Raw genomic sequence first — 21782 nt, forward strand, 5'->3', positions numbered from 1 at the left:
CGTTTTAGAAGTGAGCATAAATATAAGATAGCATCATAGTACACGTCACCTGGCTTGTTTTTACACTGAGGTGCTTGCGGAAGGTTATAGTCAACCTCAAGCGCTGCGATAGCATCCGATGTACCGATGGTTGCATACACTTCCTGGACATGACGTGCACAAGTGGGCATCTTAAAACAGGCTGGTGGGTGTCTGCATACACTATGTGAGTGCTAATGCATTGCTGGGCGATAGCACTGCATGGACAATTTCAATACACATTGTGCGAGCGATCGCATCTAGCGAGCGGCTCTGAATCAGGCCCTGTGTGTACACAATCACAACCATAAGGACTAACATCTTCTCACCAGGCGCAAATGAAGCTTACGACGGCATGGGCAGTCTGTCATAGGCAATGTACAGTAAAGGCATGTTGATGCAGAGCTGAGACAGATCATTTGCGGGTGATCAGGGGATAGTATAAGTATCGATTGATAGTGATTACGGCTGTCGGATCTAGAGAATCGTGATTGGCCACTTGACAATGCTCCCCTTGCACTGATTGGTGCTCCCTTCACTTCCCATGCACAGAATATGCGTATGCAAGCGGTGGTAAATGTGTTTTAAATATACCAATCTTCTAACAAACTGTATTCAAGATATTAATTGTTTTTCCAGGATAAGAGAAGTTTTAGCTTTTGAAAACTTCCCGTGTGGGTGCATATATTCGTTGTAAGCTTTGGTGGTGTCTTCCTATAGTAAACCAGGTGCATTTGGCTCTATTTCAGCTCAAACTCAGCAAAAGAGCGTCCACTTCTTTTAGGTGTAGTTGATGCCCATTATGCACTTCACTCAGCATCAGGACCTTTATGGCTAAACAAACTATACACGTGCATTTACCCCAATACAAACAAATAAATGATTATTATTATTAATATCATCAGTCGATAATAATACAGTTCTACACCCCCGACATGACCTAAACACTGGACAAGAGCATAATACAATTATGTTACACCCTATACAGACATAGGACACTACACCCCCAACATGACCTGACCACTGTACATGACCGTAATGCACATGTATTACACTGTATACAGACATAGGACACTACACCCCCAACATGACCTGACCACTGTACATGACCATAATACACATCTATTACACTGTATACAGACATAGGACACTACACCCCCAAAATGACCTGACCACTGTACATGACCATAATACACATCTATTACACTGTATACAGACATAGGACACTACACCCCCAACATGACCTGACCACTGTACATAACCATAATACACATCTATTACACTGTATACAGACATAGGACACTACACCCCCAACATGTCCTGACCACTGTACATGACTGTAATGCACATCTATTACACTGTATACAGACATCGGACACTACACCCCCAACATGACCTGACCACTGTACATGACCATAATACACTTCTATTACATGATCATAATACACATCTATTACACTGTATACAGACATAGGACACTACACCCCCAACATGCCCTGACCGCTGTACATGACCATAATACACTGCTATTACACTCTATATAGACATAGGACACTAGGGTGTGATATGTATTACCGCCGGCCATTCAATTCCCGACAGCGGCTGCCCGACGAAGAAGGAAATCCCAATTGTGATAAAGGTAAGTATTAACTATACTAACCTAACCCCCCTAACCCTAACCCTCCTTAGGGGTGCCTAACTCTAACCTCCCCCCTGTGCCTAACCCTAACCCCCACCTCTAAGTGCCTAAACCTAACCCCCCCTTCCCCGCTGCCTAAGCCTAAGTCCTCCGGGGGGGTGCCTAACCATTAACCTCCCCCCAGGGGTGCCTAACCCTAACCCTCCCTCCCCCTAGCCTAACCCTCCCCCCCCTGGCGGCTGACCGCTGCGGCGCCCGGCATCCGCTCAATCGGGATGCCGGGCACCGGTCTCCCAACAACGGGCAAATGACAGGCGTCCAGATTTAGACGCCTGTCATTCATCCCTAGTCGGGATAAAGCAGTCTGGAAGCCGGCGGTCGGCATTTAGACCGTCGGGTTCCAGACTACATCCCGGACACTACACCCCCAACATGACCTGACCACTGGACATGACCATAATACATTTCTATTACACTCTATACAGACATACTGTAGGTCATTCCAACATGATGTGAACACTGGACATGATTATTTACAATCCATTTATGCTTTAAAAATTTCTATATATGTAACTGGAAACGTATACATCATATTGAAGAAGAGTTGATCCTAAGCACTTTACCCAAGAACCAAAGTAAGGGACGGCACTGGTCACAATTTAAAACAAGGACAAATCATTAAAGACAGGAGTGACTCTGGCTACCAGGAAATGATGAATATATACTGTATGATATGTACTTACAGTGGTTGTGCATAGATCCCACTCAGCAGGGAGAACACCGTGAGGCACAGGACTCCTCTCCCCATCATGCAGGCAGGATACTGGACTCCTCTCCCCATCATGCAGGCAGGGTGCAGTGCGTTACCTGATGGATATAGGTTTTTAATGGGATTAGTATTTTATGAAAAAGAATGCCATTAATCAGTAACTGGGAGGTGAGCCAAAATCAGTGGTTGGGGAAAGTACAAACTTGTGCAACTCTCCAAACAAAGCTATCCAAACACACTGACAGCAAATCCTGATGCAGATAACCAGAGACACAGGTACAGTACAAAACCTGTTACAGCTAACCGGCGACATTGGTACAGCACATCTCCAAATACCTGTAACTCTGAATACAGCTAATCACTAGAGACACATGTACAGTACAACTCCTAATACAGCTAACCAGAGATATAAATACAGCACATCTTATAATACAGGTAACCAACAAAGACACAGGTACAGTACAAAACCTGGTACAGCTAACCAGCTACATTGGTACAGTACATCTCCAAATACCTGTATCTCTGAATACAGCTAATCGCTAGAGACACATGTACAGTACAACTCCTAATACAGCTAACCAGAGATATAAATACAGCACATCTTATAATACAGGTAACCAACAAAGACACAGGTACAGTACAAAACCTGGTACAGCTAACCAGCGACATTGGTACAGCACATCTCCAAATACCTGTAATTCAGAATGCAGCTAATCACTAGAGACACATGTACAGTACAACTCCTAATACAGCTAACCAGAGATATTAATACAGCACATCTTATAATACAGATAATTAACAAAGACAGAGGCACAGTACAAAACCTGGTACAGCTAACCAGAGACATTGTTACAGTACATCTCCAAATACCTGTAACTCTGAATACAGCTAATCACTAGAGACACATGTACAGTACAAATCCTAATACAGCTAACCAGAGATATTAATACAGCACATCTTATAATACAGATAATTAACAAAGACAGAGGTACAGTACAAAACCTAGTACAGCTAACCAGCAACATTGGTACATTACATCTCCAAATACCAGTAACTCCGAATGCAGCTAATCACTAGAGATACAGGTATAGTATGACTCCTAATACAGCTAACCAGACATATTAATACAGTACATCTTCTAATACAGAAAACCAATGAAGAGACAGGTACAGTACAATTTCTAATACACCTAATCACTAGAGACATGGGTAAAGTACAACTCCTAATACAGCCAATCACTTGAGGCATAGGTACAGTACAACTTCTAATACAGCTTACTACTAGAGACATAAGTGGAACACCAGGCACAACTGACACATCCCTGATGACCAGGCAGTAACCAAGACCAGGTATCTCACTATTATGAAATCCCCCACCAGAATAACACAGAAAAGTCCTTGCTTCCCATGAGCCAATGACTTTCTCTTACACCTCCCCCAGGTTCTAACCTCGGGTTTCCCAGATAAGGGCCACTATTTGGTGATATTAGCACTAGACGATTGCCCAGGAACTATGTGTGCATCCTGCTGTGTTGGGCTCATTTCAATCTGGGACAATAGTCTGGAACAATAATGATCAAACATTGAGGACAATGGTCAGTTAATTATTGAGAATGGACAGGTTCAACATATCAAGGGATTTTAGAAACATTTTGGAACTTGGCTTATTATATATATCGACAGTATTTCCACAAGTTGCATAAAAAAATACAGATAATCTAAGTCCAGGGGCCACAGTGCTCTAGTAGACTGGGGTTAAAAGATGGTCTCAAGTGGGCTCGATGTTAATTATTAGTTTGGATTAGGGGTGTGCACCGGCCACTTTTCGTGTTTTGGTTTTGGATCTGGATCTTTCTTCGTGTTTTGGATCTGGATTGGTTTTGCTAAAACCACCCTTCCGTGTTTTGGGTTCTGGGTTTTGTGTTTTGGATCTGTATTTTTTTGAAAAAAAACATAAAAACAGCTAAAATCACAGAATTTGTGGGTTTTTATGCTCCTATTCAATTATTAACCTCAATAACCTTCATTTCCACTCATTTCCAGTCTATTCTGAACACCTAACACCTCACAATATTGTTTTTATGGCCAAAAGGTTGCACCGAGGTAGCTGGATGACTATGCTAAGCGACAAGAGTGGGCGGCACAAACACGTGGCCCATCTAGGAGTGACACTGTAGTGGCAGACAGGATGGCAGTTTGAAGAACTAGGCCCCAAACAGTACATACTGCAAAAAAAAAAAGAGGTGCAAGATGGAATTGTCCTTGGGCCCTCCCACCCACCCTTATGGTTGTATAAATAGGACATGCACACTTTAACAAACCAATCATTTCAGCGCCAGGGTCTGCCACATGACTGTGGCTGAAATGATTGGTTCGTTTGGGCCCCTACAAAACAAGCTGGCAATTAATGTGTCCCTGCACAAACTGGCTCTACGGAGGCAAGATGTCGTCCTCATCCTCCTCATCCACCGATTCCTTGGATAAAACAGGAAAAAGGGATTTAAGTGTCCCTGGACTGCTTACGGTCTTAGACAAAGTTTCTGAACTTGACAGTAACTTTTTATGAATGCGCTGCAGGTGCCGTATAAGGGAGGATGTTCCTAGATGGTTAACGTCCCTACCCCTACTTATTTCACCTTTACATATGGTACATATGGCAAGACAGTTGTTGTCCGGATTTGGATAGAAATATTGCCAGACCAAAGAGGTGGAATGTTTGGTCTTCTGCCCATGCATGACCGTGATGGGCTTTTTCATCCCACAACAACTGTCTCCCCCGGAGCCTGATTTAAACAAACCACATCACCATCAGAATCCGCCAGGTACACCAGTATCCTCATCCTGTTGTACTTCAACAGTGACATCTTCAATTTGCATATCAGCAAGTGGACTGTGGGTGCTCCTTTCAGCACTTGCAGGGGGCTTGCAAATAATGGAAAGAGCCACCTCTTCCCGTCCAGTGCTGGGAAGGTCAGGCATTGCAACCGCCACCACACTTGGACTCTCCTTGGGGATTTGTGATATCTTCTTAGAACGCACAGTTCTTCGCTGTGCTTTTGCCAGCTTAACTTGTTTGATTTTTTTAGCGGGAGGAGGGCTTCCATCGTCATGTGAAGCTGAACCACTAGTCATGAACATATGGAAAGACCTTAGCCGTTCCTTGCCACTCCGTGTCATAAATGGCATATTGGCAAGTTTACGTTTCTCTTCAGATGATTTAAATGTTTTTTTTAAGGTAATTTTCCTGAACTTTGTCATTTGGGATTGTATGTGCCCTCTACTATGACATTGGGCATCGGCCTTGGCAGACGATGCTGATGGCATGTTATCGTCTATGTCATGACTAGTGGCAGCAGCTTCAGCACTAGGAGGAAGTGGTTCTTGATCTTTCCCTATTTTATTTTTATCGGAGAAAGTTTGGTCCTCCATTTATGTTATATTGATTTGATATATACGTGCGGCTAAGGCGCACACAAACACAGAAAATATTTTTTTATTTTTGCTGGAGAGTAGTGCACTTTGTGGGTTACACCACCCTTTAAGAAATGAGCCAGCCGGCTGTTTACTTATGGGACACAGGCGCACGCTTGGCGCTGCTCCTTTGTTGATGCACGTGCAGCCACAGTGCACACAATTCACAAACACAGAAAATATTTTTTTATTTTGTTTGGAGTGTACTTTGGGGGTTACAGCACCCTTTAACGGACAAGCCAGCCGGCCCTTTACTTATGGGACACAGGAGCACGCTTGGCGCTGCTCCTTTGTTGATGCACGTGCGGCTACAGTGCACACAATTCACAAACAGAGAAAATATTTTTTTATTTTGTTAGGAGTGTACTTTGGGGGTTACAGCACCCTTTAACGGACAAGCCAGCCGGCCCTTTATTAATGGGACACAGGCGCACGCTTGGCGCTGCTCCTTTGTTGATGCACATGCAGCCACAGTGCACACAATTCACAAACACAGAAAGATTTTTTTTATTTTGTTTGGAGTGCCCTTTGGGGGTTACAGCACCCTTTAGCGGTCAATTCAGCTGGCCCTTTATTTATGGGACACAGGCGCACGCTTGGCACTACTTTGTTGATGCACGTGCGGCTACTGCGCACACAATTCACAAACACAAAAAAATATATATTTTTATTTTGTTTGGAGTTCCCTTTGGGGGTTACAGCACCCTTTAGCAGTCAATCCAGCCGGCCCTTTATATATGGGACACAGGCGCACGCTTGCCACTACTTTGTTGATGCACGTGCGGCTACTGCGCACACAATTGACAAACACAAAAAAATATATTTTTTTATTTTGTTTGGAGTGCCCTTTGGGGGTTACAGCACCCTTTAGCGGTCAATCCAGCCGGCCCTTTATTTATGGGACACAGGCGCATGCTTGGCACTACTTTGTTGATGCACATGCGGCTAATGCGCACACAATTCACAAACACAAAAAAAAAAAAATTTTTATTTTGTTTGGAGTGCCATTTGGGGGTTACAGCACCCTTTAATGGTCAATCCAGCTGGCCCTTTATTTATGGGACACAGGCGCACGCTTGCCACTACTTTGTTGATGCATTTGCGGCTACTGCGCACACAACTCACAAACACAAAAAAATACTTTTTTCTATTTTGTTTGTAGTGCCCTTTGGGGGTTACAGCACCCTTTAGCAGTCAATCCAGCCCGCCCTTTATTTATGGGACACAGGCGCACGCTTGGCACTACTTTGTTGATGCACGTGCGGCTACTGCGTACACAATTCACAAACACAAAATTTTTTTTTTTTAATTTTGTTTGGAGTGCCCTTTTGGGGTTACAGCACCCTTTAGCAGTCAATCCTGCCGGCCCTTTATTTATGGGACACAGGCGCACGCTTGGCACTACTTTGTTGATGCACGTGCGGCTACTGCGCACACAATTCACAAACACAAAAAAATATATTTTTTTATTTTGTTTGGAGTGCCCTTTGGGGATTACAGCACCCTTTAGCGGTCAATCCAGCCGGCCCTTTATTTATGGGACACAGGCGCACGCTTGCCACTACTTTGTTGATGCACGTGCGGCTACTACGCACACAATTCACAAACACAAAAAAATATTTTTTTTTATTTTGTTTGGAGTGCCCTTTGGGGGTTACAGCACCCTTTAGCGGTCAATCCAGCCAGCCCTTTATTTATGGGACACAGGCGCACGCTTGGCGCTGCTCCTTTGTTGATGCACGTGCAGCCACAGTGCACACAATTCACAAACACAGAAAAAATATTTATTTTTTTTGCACTTGGGGGGAGGACCCCTGATGGACAGAGCACCCCCTGGACAACACTACAGCACCCCTTTAGGACTGGGACACTGCACAGGACTTTGGAGTGGACACAGCCCCTATGGACAACTGACTGCACAACACAGTCCAGCCAGCCCCTATGGACTTTGAAGTAGTGGACACAGCCCCTATGGACAACAGCAGCACAGCACAGCACAGCACAGCACAGCACAACACTACACTGCACTACACTACACTACACAGCCCAGCCTGTCCTTACTCCCACCCTCCCTCTTCACTGTCCACAGCCAAGTGAGAAAATGGCGCCGACGCGGGTACCTTATATAGGATCCAAAACCCGCGAGACCCGGAAGGCGGGATGATGACGTTTTGCCTCGATTTCAGATCCGAGTCAGGCGGGAAAAGTCGAGCCTGACTTGGTTCGGCCTCGGATCGGGGGGGCTCGGGGGGGTTCGGATTTCAGAAATCTGAACCCGCTCACCCCTAGTTTGGATCCCTGCCTTTTGCCACAAATATCTGGAGGCAAAATTACAGCACAACCAGGGGTGTATCTACAATGGGTGAAGACTGTGCAGTTCACATGGGTTCCTGGGCCAAATGGGCAGAGGCTGATACTGTTTATGGGATATATGCAGAGGGTAGTAATTCATTTCCACCATCTGCATATGAGGCAGCGACATTTCTCTGGGGTTCCCCATAAAAACTTGCATACATGCCCATTTTTTTGTTGTAGAATCACTGAGCACAGCTCCTGACAAATGGATTTTAGGTGGGTGAGCTACTATTTGTGCACCTAAAAAGACGATATTATTGTTTAGCATCTTATTGCATTGATTTGGGATTCTTAGGGAGTATATTTGCTAAGTGTCGGTTTTGGGTATTTCTGCAGATTGCTGCTGGGTTTGCAATTCACTTATTTATTAAAGCCAAATCTCATGGGAATCTGCTGGCAATACGGACTTTAGATGGCAATAGAAAATCGGCTCACCATTAATGTCTTTTTAACAAGAAGAATAGAAACTATTATTAACTATGCTGTTGGTTTAGAACCCACTGCAAAGCAGATGGCAGAACTGCAAAAATAATAGAACTGCCACTGGCAGGTGAGTTGGTGTCAAGTACTGCACGGATCAGTATGATCTGTGCAGGTTTTGTTGATTATAATTAGGGATGTGCGCCGGACCATTTTTGCTGGATTTGGTTTTGGATTTGGCTATGATTCGTCGTCCGGCTTTGGATTTGGATTTGCCAAACCAGCCGTGACTGGCTTTAGATTTGGATTTTTTACAAAAATGTACAAAAAAAATCTAAAATCACATAATTTGGTATTATTAACCTCAATAACATTAATTTCCAGCTATTTACAGTCAATTTAGACCACCTCATAGCTTATAATATTATTTTCACTATTATTGGCCAAAGGTTGCAATGAGCTGACTGGTTACTAAGCGACAGAGCAGCGGCACAGCGGCACAGACACCACAGTTTAATGTGTCTATGAAACATTGCCACACAGCAGTGGCAGAAATGAAAGGTAGTGCAAGATGCAATTGTCCTTGGGTCCTCCCACCCACCCTTATGTTGGATATTAAAAAGGACATGCACACTTTAACAAACCAAGCACTTCAGCGACGGGGACTGAAGTGCTTGGTTTGTTGGGCCTCCACAAAACAAGCAACCAATTGGCTTAAGGCAACAGCTCTACAGTGGCAAGATGTCATCGTCATTGCCATCCAAATTGCCTTCTTTTCCTTCCAGTGGTCGAAGGGACTCTGTGACGTGTCTATTTTTATGGTGTCATGAAAATAATCCTCCACCATTCTTTGGATGGTGATCGCATCAGATGGAGTTATGGTAGAGGTGCCACTAATGTTGGTCAATTCTTTTAGACCCGACCAGATGTCAAAATGTTGGGTTGACTTATCTGCATCAACACTGGGTCTTTTGGGAAAGCCGATTTTTTTCTGGCTGCTGCTGAAGAAATTGAAGGAGGAGATGTCGTAGTGCTTGTGACACTTGCCACTTGCTCACCAGTAGCTCTTTGCATCTTTTAAGGTCTGGGTCAGTTGGAAAGAAAGACACAACATACGACTTAAACCTAGGATCAAGCATGAATGCTAAAATGTAGTAATCAAATTTCAAGATCATGGCCACCCGTGGATCCTGGCAAACTTTTTCTACAAGTCCGGCATACTTTGCGGATTCACTTCGTTTAATCTCCTCCTTCAGTTTCTCCAGCTGATTTTCCAAAAGCCTAATTAGGGGAATCACCTGACTCAAGCTAGCAGTGTCAGCACTCTCTTCACATGTGACTACTTCAAATGGTTTCAGCACCTTGCACAAGACAGAACATACTCTCCACTGTGCTGGGCTAAGGTACATTTCCCCTCCTCTCCCAATGTCATGGCTCATTGTATAACTATGGATAGCTTTTTTCTGTTCCTCCATCCGCTTAAGCATATAAAGGGTTGAGTTCCACCTTGTTACCACCTCTTGCTTCAGTTGATGGCAGGGGAAATTAAACTGTTCTTGCATGGGGATCGGTATGAATGACCGCCGGACCTATGTGGTTCAAATCCTGACCCTGGAAGACCAGCAGCAGTGAAGATCCCGGCAGGTAAGTAAGGTAAGTATAACTAACCCTCTACCCCCCTAACCCTCCCTTAGGGGTGCCTAACCCTAATCTTCCCCCTAGTGCCTAACCCTAACCCCCCCGTAAGTGCCTAAACCTAACCCCCTGTCCCCGCAGCCTAAACCTAACCTTCCCAAGGGGGTGCCTAACCCTAACCTCCCCCCCGAGGGTGCCTAACCCTAACTCCCCCTTCCCCTAGCCTAACCCTAACCTCCCGGGGGGGGTGCCTAACCCTTAGTCCCCCCTGGGAGCCCCTAAAGTGGCTGTCCGCGCCCGCCACCTGGCTTACCTTCATTCAGGTATGCTGAGCGTCGGGCTCCTAGCGTAGGGATAATGATAGGTGTCGGGATTTTGATGCCTATCATTAGTCCCCTGTCGGGATTGCACAGTCGGAAAGCCGGCAGTCAGCATTTCGACCATCGGCTTCCTGACTGCATCCCCTTGCAGGTGCTGCAATCTCCTGCATGCTGTTGCTGAAAGCCGGGAATGTCCCGAAATTTTTTGGCCCACAGACAGCATCTCCTGCACGCCCCTGTCAGTTTTTAAAAAACCCTGCACCACTAAGTTGATTGTGTGATTAAAACAGGTGATGTGTTGAGGAGTTATCAGAAATCACAAATCCTGAGGAGAGTCCAAGTGGGGTAAGCCATGTTTCTATGACATCACTTTTTTTTTCTAAGAGGTTGTCAGCGGTATGCCTCTTAATGAAACCGGTGATACACGGAGTCGCCTGCCTCTGAATAAGCTGGCATTGTTTGTTACATACTGCTGCTGCTGCTGAAGGTGATTCACCCACCCAGTGGGCTGTCACAGTCATGTAATCTTTAGTTTGCCCAATACCGCTTCTCCACATATCTGTGGTTAAGTGGACAGATGTTATAATGGCATTTTGTAGGGCAATACTTAGGTTCTTTTTAACGTCCTGGTACAACCGAGGAATGGCTTTTCGTGTAAAATGAAACCGAGATGGAGTTTGGTACCGGGGACACAGGACCTCAATTACCTGTGTACCACTGCATTAATTGTGGATATTGGACGGAGATCTAATACTAGCATAGCCGTCATGGCGTCAGTGATCCACTGTGCGACTGGGTGAGAGCTGTCATACTTGCTTCCCCTTGCAAATGATTGTTTAACAGTTAATTGTTTTATTAAACTACTACTCGTAGTCTTCTTGTTCCACTTCTGGGATGAAGATCCACCCCCAGCAGCAGCAGCAGTGGCAGCAGCAGCAGGCCTAGCACTCAAGGATTCTAGTGAGGAGTTCTGGAAAGGAGATGAGTCACCTAGTAAATTGGATGCTGGACTACCTCTGATCACTACTGAGGATATTGAGGATGAAGGTGTTGGCAGTGGAGATTGCAGATGCTGAGATCTAGTAGAGAGAAAGGAGCTAGCTGATACTGGACTGCTTAGTGTTATTTTTTTTAGCACCAGTTTCTAATGTTATAAAATGCTTGTCATGAGCTCGCTGCAGGTGACCTAATAGCATGGAGGTTCCTAGAAGCTTAATGCCCCTACCTCTATTTACTGTGGTTCCACAACGGCAACATATGGCTTGACAAATGTTGTCAGGATTTGAGTAAAAAAAATTCCAGACATAAGATTTGTTGGTCCTATGACCAGGCATGACAATGGCCTTGTTCTTATCATGGCCAAGAGCTGCTTTCACCAGTGCCTGACTTACCCAAACAACATCCTCAGCCTCAATATACTCATTAGTGCTAGCGTCAGCTACAGGAATATCCTCCTCATCTTCTTGCAATTCCACGTTGACATCCTCAATTTCTATGTCATCAGCAATACTTATGCTGCTCATCCCCACTAATACAGAGGGAGCAGAAACCATGGAAGGTGGTTCCTCTGAAAGGTCAGGCTCACACATAGCACTCATGGACACACTCACTTAGACTCTTCTCAGGGATTTCTGACATTTGTGTTTCAAAATGCACAGTTTGATCTACTGCCTTAGTAGTTTTCAGTTTTTTTACACTTCTTCCAACAGGTCTTTCATTGTCATCATGAGAGGCAGAAGATGCATCACTGACAGGTGCAGAACCACCACTAAGAAATAAGACTTTCCTTGCCACTGCGTGTGGTGAATGGTATATTACCAATTTTCTGTTTTTCTGCACTAACCTTTAGAGTTTTTTTTGTGTTTACACGTATGAAATCTCGATTTGTTTAATTTCAGATACCCTAATTTTTTACAGCCTCTACACTCTTGAGCATCAGCTTTAGATGATAGTGAATGACTAGTATCATCATCATAACTGGTTCCAGCAGGTGCACTGCTAGCATTTTCTTGATGCTTCTGCTCTACACTTGGTTGGTTGTCATGATTCACATTGATGAAAACACATGGAGCTTGTATACACAGAGAGCTAAGGCCCAAGCAGTCATGGAGCTTTTATACAGAGGGTTTATGCCCAAGAAGTCACAGTGCTTGTATACAGAGGGCTAAGACCCATGGAGTCATTGTGCTTGTATACAGAGGGCTAAGGCCAAAGCAGTCACGGAGCTTGTATACACAGAGGGCTTATACCTAAGAAGTCACAGTGCTTGTATACAGTGGGCTAAGGCCAAGGAGCTTGTGTACACAGTGGGCTTATGCCCAATAAGTCACAGTGCTTGTATACAGAGGGCTAAGGCCCACGGAGTCACGGAGCTTGTATACACAGAGAGCTAAGGCCCACAGAGTCAAGGAGGTCATCCATATACAGACGGCTAAGTCCCAAGCAGTCACGGAGCTTTTATACAGAGGGCTTATGCCCAAGAAGTCACAGTGCTTGTATACAGAGGGCTAAGGCCCATGGAGTCACTGTGCTTGTATACATAGGGCTAAGGCCAAAGCAGTCACAGAGCTTGTATACACAGAGGGCTTATACCTAAGAAGTCACAGTGCTTGTATACAGTGGGCTAAGGCCCAGGAGCTTGTGTACACAGTGGGCTTATGCCCAAGAAGTCACAGAGCTTGTATACGGTGGGCTAAGGCCCAATTAGTTATGGTGCTTTTATACACAAAGGGCTAAAACTCACAGAGTCACAAAGCTTGTATACAGTGTGCTAAAGCCCAAGCGGTCACGGAGCTTGCATACACAGAGGGCGAAGGCCCACAGAGTCATGGAGCTTGTATACACAGAGGGCAAATGTTCAAGAAGTCACATTGCTTGTATATAGAGAGCTATGGCCCAGGAGCTTGTATGCACAGTGGGCTTATGCCCAAGAAGTCACAGTGCTTTTATACACGAAGTGCTAAGGCCCAGGAACTTGTGTACACAGTGGACTAATGCCCAAGAAGTCACAGTGCTTGTATACAGAGGGCTAAGGCCCAGGAGCTTGTGTACACAGTGGACTAATGCCCAAGAAGTCACAGTGCTTGTATACAGTCGGCTAAGGCCCAATTAATCACGGTGCTTTTATACACAGAGGGCTAGGGCCCACGGAGTCATGGAGCTTGTATACAGTGGGCTAAGGTCCAAGCAGTAACAGAGCTTGTATACACAGAGGACTAAGGCCCACAGAGTCATGGAGCTTGTATACAGTGGGCTAAGGACCAAGCAGTCACGGAGCTTGTATACACAGAGGGCTTATGCCCAAGAAGTCACAGTGTTTGTATACAGTGGGCTAAGGCCCAAGCAGTCATGGAGCTTGTATACACAGAGGGCTAAGGCCCAGGAGCTTGTGTACACAGAGGACATATGCCCAAGAAGTCTCAGTGCTTATATACAGTGGGCTAAGGCCCAATTAGTCATGGTGCTTTTATACACAGAGGGCTAAGGCCCAGGAGCTTATGTACACAGTGGACTAATGCCCAAGAAGTCACAGTGCTTGTATACAGTGGGCTAAGGCCCAATTAATCACAGTGCATTTATACACAGAGGGCTAAGGCCCACGGAGTCACGGTGCTTTGAATATATTTTATACACAGAGGGCTACGGTCCAAGCAGTCTCGGAGCTTGTATACTCAGAGGACTTATGCCCAAGAAATGACAGTGCTTGTATACAGTGGGCTAAGACCCAAGCAGACATGGGGATTGTATACACAGAGGGCTTATGCCCAAAAAGTCACAGTGCTTGTTTACAGTGGGCTAAGGCCCAATTAGTCATGGTGCATTTATACAGAGGACTAAGGCCCAAGGAGTCACAGTGCCTGTATACACAGTGGGGTACAGCACCAAAAAATAATTTCTTTATTTATTTGATTTTTAAACTTTTACCTAACTTTTTTTTAACTTTTTTAAACTTTTTTTTTTTTACAAACAGCCACTTGTGAGTCTCTACACTTTAATCTGCAGAGTATAGCGCAGCAATGCAGCATTCATCAGCGTGCAGTCAGTGTGCCCCCTTACAATGACTTTGCCAGCACAGCCACTTGTAAGTATCTGGACACAGCACTTAGGCGGTCATTCAGAGCCGCTCGGAATTAGCGCTCGCTCGTTCAGAAAAAGGGGGTGGCTATTCAAATGAACCGTACGCTCTTTGCGGTCTGTTGCCGCCTCCATGTCTGAACGAGCGAGCAAAACATACGCTCGTTTATTTGATAAAAATGCCCCCTGGCCACTCGCATCATACGTTATGGCCGCAATTTATTAGATTAATCGAGTACATCAAACAGCGTATGAACTGCTCGCTATTCTTGTGGTTGGTTTTTCCTACCACAATATTGCGAGCAGTTCTGGCTATAACACAACCAGGTGACGTGGTCAATGACGCTCCTGTATTAATTATGCACACCCATAAAACGCCCGCTTTGACCTTTAAGCACGCCTGCGTTCTGATCTCCACTCCCCGTTTTCAAGCACCTTCCCCTGTTACCACCCACATACGCCTCCTCCTGTCACTCAAAATAGCAGGCACTCGCTATATAGCGAACAAACGATTTTTGGCCGCACTGACTGGTTCGCGCATGCGTATTAAAAACCGCACGCATGCGCAGATATGCAAACATCGTTCCAAAGCGGCTCTGAATGAGGTCCTTAATCAGCAGAGTATAGCGCAGCATACATCAGATTGCAGTGTGCCCCCTATACAGTCACTTTGCCAGCACAGCCACTTGTCCCTGTACACAGCAGAGCAGTGCGCATCAAGCGGATCGTGGAAGTTTCGCGACGAGTCCCGGTCTTATGTCTGACGTTCGGCCTCGCAGTGGGATCCGAGTCGGCGGGAACACCCGAGCAGCTCATCCCTAATTATAATTGTTTAAAATATAAAAAAAATAAAAATTGGCGTTTCCCCTCCCATCCAACATGTTAACCATCCCCAGTCTTCGCTGGTTTAAAAAAATAGAGGAGTAGAATAGTGTGGGGTCATCCTTATTTTCCAATAACCAGCAATAGGCTGAACAAGCCAGGATAGCTGAGACTATAGCAGGGGGACATGTAGTGGGGAACGCTGGAGGTTCCCGGGCATGGTGCCGGGCTTGGATCCAGTCCACACTGTCCAACAACCCAGCAGTTTGGCATTAGCCGTGGGTTCATATTCAGGCCCCGACCAATCACAGTGCTGCATTTTGAAAAAGGCTCTGTGAGCGAGCCAAACAGTGCTCAGCATGGTGCAAATCCAACTTGGGTGTGGAGAGTCAAACATGGCTCGCCGCATCATTGCTCTGAAGTGGTGGGATTTGGTCCACTTTATGTGAAGACTGTCAGATGCCCTGAGGTGGTGGGTAGTATCCCGCCTCAGGTAAGCATGGTGTGAGCAGTCTGAGCCAAACTAGGAGTGGTAAGTCTATCCAATGCTTATTATATCCCCCCCTTGGCCACCAGGGCATTATAAGGCATTAGGCATGTGGCGTAGTAGGTGGTCATTAGGCCAGGATGCATAAGGGGGCTCTAGGCCCTGTAGCATCCTATTTAGGCAGGCACTAGGCCCAAAGCATACTTGCTTACTTTTGAAAAAGCATTTCAGGGAGATTGTGAAAGCAGCACCTATGAGCGCGGCGGTAAAGTGGGCGTGTACTGCTACATCTGAGAGGCGTGTCATAAAATTGATTTACATCCACATGTAAATGAGCCCCAAAGCAATTAGTAAGATCTACTTGTTGATGAAAACACACTGATACTTCTCAGAAAATACATGTAACCATAGGGATCATTGGGGCAGATGTATGAAGCTCTGGAAAGTGATAAAGTGCAGAGTGATAAACGACCAGCCAATCAGCTCCCAACTGACATTTTTCAAACAAAGCCTGTAACATGACAGTTAGTAGCTGAGTGGTTGGTCAGTTATCACTCTGCACTTTATCACTTTCCAGAGCTTCATACATCTTCCCCATTGTGCCTTATAACCAATGCAGGGAAATTATACTAATGATCCCATTTGAAAGTATATATATATATTAGGGGTGTGCACCGGCCACTTTTCGTGTTTTGTGTTTTGGTTTTGGATCTGGATCTTTCTTCGTGTTTTGGATCTGGATTGGTTTTGCCAAAACCACCCTTCCGTGTTTTGGGTTCTGGGTTTTGTGTTTTGGATCTGTATTTTTTTTTTTAAAAAGCATAAAAACAGCTAAAATCACAGAATTTGTGTGTTTTTCTGCTCCTATGCTATTATTAACCTCAATAACCTTAATTTCCACTCATTTCCAGTCTATTCTGAACACCTCACACCTCACAATAGTGTTTTTATATCCAAAAGGTTGCACCGAGGTAGCTGGATGACTATGCTAAGAGATACGAGTGGGCGGCACAAACACGTGGTCCATCTAGGAGTGACACTGCAGTGGCAGACAGGATGGCAGTTTGAAAAACTAGGCTCCAAACAGTACATAATTCAAAGAAAAAAAGAGGTGCAAGATGGAATTGTCCTTGGGCCCTCCCACCCACCCTTATGTTGTATAAACAGGACATGCACACTTTAACAAACCAATCATTTCAGCGCCAGGGTCTGCCACACGACTGTGGCTGAAATGATTGGTTCGTTGGGCCCCCACAAAACAAGCTGGCAATTAATCTGTCCCTGCACAAACTGGCTCTACGGAGGCAAGATGTCATCCTCATCCTCCTCATCCACCGATTCCTCACCCTCTTCAGTGTTGTGTACATCCTCATCCTCACAGAGTATTAATTCGTCCCTGCTGGAATCCACAACCACAGGTCCCTCTGTACGTTCTGGAGGCTGGTCTCCCTGGAAGAGTTGATAATTCATTTTATGAACATCATCTTCTCCACATTTTGTGGAAGCAACCTCCTACGCCTTTCGCTGACAAGGTTCCCGGCTGCACTAAACACTCTTTCGGAGTACACACTGGAGGGGGGGCAACTCAGATAAAATAGAGCCAGTTTGTACAGGGACTTCCAAATTGCTTCTTTTTCCTGCCAGTACAGGTACGGACTGTCTGACATGCCTACTTGGATGCTGTCACCGATGTAATCCTTTAACAGACAGACGCACGCTTGTCGCTGCTGCTTTAAGGATGCAGGTGCGGCTACAGCCCACACATTTCACAAAGACAGAAAAAAAAAGAAGAATTTTTTTATTGTTTGTGGAGCGCACTTTGAGGGTTACACCACCCTTTAACAGACAGACGCACGCTTGTCGCTGCTGCTTTAAGGATGCACGTGTGGCTACAGCCCACACATTTCACAAAGAGAAAAAAAATAAGAATTTTTTTATTGTTTGTGGAGTGCACTTTGAGGGTTACACCACCCTTTAACAGACAGACGCACGCTTGTCGCTGCTGCTTTAAGAATGCACATGCGGCTACAGCCCACACATTTCACAAAGAGAAAAAAAAAGAAGAATTTTTTTATTGTTTGTGGAGCGCACATTGAGGGTTACACCACCCTTTAACAGACAGACGCACGCTTGTCGCTGCTGCTTTGAGGACAGTATCATATGCAGTGACAGTAGACTTGTCAGAAATTGTTGGCACGTCCTTCAGTCCGGACCAGATGTCCAAACCGGCCCTTGACTTATGACACAGGCGCATGCTTGGCGCTGCTACTGTGTTGATGCACGTGCGGCTACATCGCACACAAGTCACAAACACATAAAAAAAATCGTTTTTTATTTTTTGGAGCACTTTGAGGGTTGCACCACCCTTTAACAGACAGACGCACGCTTGTCGCTGCTGCTTTGAGGATACAAGTGTGGCTACAGCCCACACAATTCACAAAGGCAGAAAAAAAATAAGAATTTTTTTATTGTTTGTGGAGCACACTTTGAGGGTTACACCACCATTTAACATACTTACGCACGCTTGTCGCTGCTGCTTTAAGGATGCAGGTGCGGCTACAGCCCACACATTTCACAAAGACAGAAAAAAAATGAATATTTTTATTGTTTGTGGAGCGCACTTTGAGGGTTACACCACCCTTTAACAGACAGACGCACACTTGTCGCTGCTGCTTTAAGGATGCAGATGCGGCTACAGCCCACACATTTCACAAAGACAGAAAAAAAGAGGAATTTTTTTATTGTTTGTGGAGCGCACTTTGAGGGTTACACCACCCTTTAACAGACAGACGCACGCTTGTCGCTGCTGCTTTAAGGATGCAGGTGCGGCTACAGCCCACACATTTCACAAAGAGAAAAAAAAGAAGAATTTTTTTATTGTTTGTGGAGCGCACTTTGAGGGTTACACCACCCTTTAACAGACAGACGCACGCTTGTCGCTGCTGCTTTAAGGATGCACGTGCGGCTACAGCCCACACATTTCACATAGAGAAAAAAAAAGAAGAATTTTTTTATTGTTTGTGGAGCGCAATTTGTTGGTTACACCACCCTTTAACAGACAGACAGACAGACGCACGCTTGTCGCTGCTGCTTTAAGGATGCACGTGCGGCTACAGCCCACACATTTCACAAAGAGAAAAAAAAAGAATAATTTTTTTATTGTTTGTGGAGCACACTTTGAGGGTTACACCACCCTTTAACAGACAGACGCATGCTTGTCGCTGCTGCTTTAAGGATGCACATGCGGCTACAGCCCACACATTTCACAAAGAGAAAAAAAAAGAAGAATTTTTTAATTGTTTGTGGAGCGCCCTTTGAGGGTTACACCACCCTTTAACAGACAGACACACGCTTGTCGCTGCTGCTTTAAGGATGCAGGTGCGGCTACAGCCCACACATTTCACAAAGAGAAAAAAAAAGAAGATTTTTTTATTGTTTGTGTAGCGCACTTTGAGGGTTACACCACCCTTTAACAGACAGACGCACGCTTGTCGCTGCTGCTTTAAGGATGCACATGCGGCTACAGCCCACACATTTCACAAAGAGAAAAAAAAAGAAGAATTTTTTAATTGTTTGTGGAGCGCCCTTTGAGGGTTACACCACCCTTTAACAGACAGACACACGCTTGTCGCTGCTGCTTTAAGGATGCAGGTGCGGCTACAGCCCACACATTTCACAAAGAGAAAAAAAAAGAAGATTTTTTTATTGTTTGTGGAGCGCAATTTGTAGGTTACACCACCCTTTAACAGACAGACAGACAGACGCACGCTTGTCGCTGCTGCTTTAAGGATGCACGTGCGGCTACAGCCCACACATTTCACAAAGAGAAAAAAAAGAAGAATTTTTTTATTGTTTGTGGAGCACACTTTGAGGGTTACACCACCCTTTAACAGACAGACGCACGCTTGTCACTGCTGCTTTAAGGATGCACATGCGGCAACAGCCCACACATTTCACAAAGAGAAAAAAAAGAAGAATTTTTTTATTGTTTGTGGAGCGCACTTTGAGTGTTACACCACCCTTTAACAGACAGACGCACGCTTGTCGCTGCTGCTTTAAGGATGCACGTGCGGCTACAGCCCACACATTTCACAAAGAGAAAAAAAAAGAAGATTTTTTTATTGTTTGTGGAGTGCAGTTTGAGGGTTACACCACCCTTTAACAGACAGACGCACGCTTGTTGCTGCTGCTTTAAGGATGCACGTGCAGCTACAGCCCACACATTTCACAAAGAGAAAAAAAAGAATAATTTTTTTATTGTTTGTGGAGCGCACTTTGAGGGTTACACCACCCTTTAACAGACAGACGCACGCTTGTCGCTTCTGCTTTAAGGATGCACGTGCGGCTACAGCCCACACATTTCACAAAGAGAAAAAAAAAGAAGAATTTTTTTATTGTTTGTGGAGCGCACTTTGAGGGTTACACCACCCTGTAACAGACAGACGCACACTTGTCACTGCTGCTTTGAGGATGCAGGTGGAATCTAGACGAGATTTGGAACCGGGGACACACTACCTCCATCAATTGTCTAAATCCCACTGCACTAATGGCGGATACCGGACACACGTCTAACACCAACATAGCAGTCAAGGCCTCAGTTATACGTTTTGCTTCAGGATGACTGCTGTCGTTCTTCATCCTCATCGCTAGGGACTGTTGGATGGTCAATTGTTTAGTAAAAGTAGTGGTGTTCCTACTTCCTCTCTGGAATGATGAACAACTCCCAGCTGCAGCAACAGCACTAGGAGGAAGTGGTTCTTGATCTTTCCCTATTTTATTTTTATCAGAGAAAGTTTGGTCCTCCATTTATGTTATATTGATATATACGTGCGGCTAAGGCACACACAAACACAGAAAATATTTTTTTATTTTTGCTGGAGAGTAGTGCACTATGTGGGTTACACCACGCTTTAAGAAATGAGCCAGCCGGCTCTTTACTTATGGGACACAGGCGCACGCTTGGCACTGCTCCTTTGTTGATGCACATGCAGCCACAGTGCACACAATTCACAAACACAGAAAATATTTTTTTATTTGGTTTGGAGTGTACTTTGGGGGTTACAGCACACTTTAATGGTCAAGCCAGCCGGCCCTTTACTTATGACGCAGGTGCACGCTTGGCACTTCTTTGTTGATGCACGTGCGGCTACTGCGCACACAATTCACAAACACAGAAAATATTTTGTTATTTGGTTTGGAGTGAACTTTGGGGGTTACAGCACCCTTTAACGGTCAAGCCAGCCGGCCCTTTACTTATGACACAGGCGCACGCTTGGCACCACTATTTTGTTGATGCACGTGCAGCTACTGCGCACACAATTCACAAACACATAAAATATTTTTTTATTTGGTTTGGACTGGAGTGTACTTTGGGGGTTACAGCACCCTTTAACGGTCAAGCCAGCCGGCCCTTTACTTATGACACAGGTGCACGATTGGCACTACTATGTTGATGCACGTGCGGCTTGTACGCACACAATTAACAAACACAGAAAATATTTTTTTATTTGGTTTGGACTGGAGTGTTCTTTGGGGGTTACAGCAACCTTTAATGGTCAAGCCAGCCGGCCCTTTACTTATGACACAGGCGCACGCTTGGCACTACTTTGTTGATGCACGTGCGGCTACTGCGCACACAATTCGCGGCTACTGCGCACACAATTCACAAACACAGAAAATATTTTTTTATTTCGTTTGGACTGGAGTGTACTTTGGGGGTTACAGCACCCTTTAACGGTCAAGCCAGCCGGCCCTTTACTTATGACACAGGCGC

General features: G+C 45.1%; 1 protein-coding gene across 1 annotated transcript in view; it reads right to left on the reverse strand.

The window, feature by feature from the left end:
• The window catches only part of LOC148507498 (complement C3-like), a 134980-nt gene extending 132464 nt beyond the window's left edge, over positions 1 to 2516 (reverse strand). Inside the window, exon 1 of the mRNA XM_088446066.1 lies at positions 2401 to 2516. Coding sequence (XP_088302192.1) covers positions 2401 to 2501 — 101 coding nt within the window. The 5' untranslated portion in view covers positions 2502 to 2516. The remainder of the gene's footprint in view (positions 1 to 2400) is intronic.
• Positions 2517 to 21782: the final 19266 nt, after the last annotated feature.

Source organism: Taudactylus pleione, unplaced genomic scaffold (genome assembly GCF_031769625.1).
Source record: "Taudactylus pleione unplaced genomic scaffold, aTauple2 ptg000393l, whole genome shotgun sequence".
Lineage (NCBI taxonomy): Eukaryota > Metazoa > Chordata > Amphibia > Anura > Myobatrachidae > Taudactylus > Taudactylus pleione.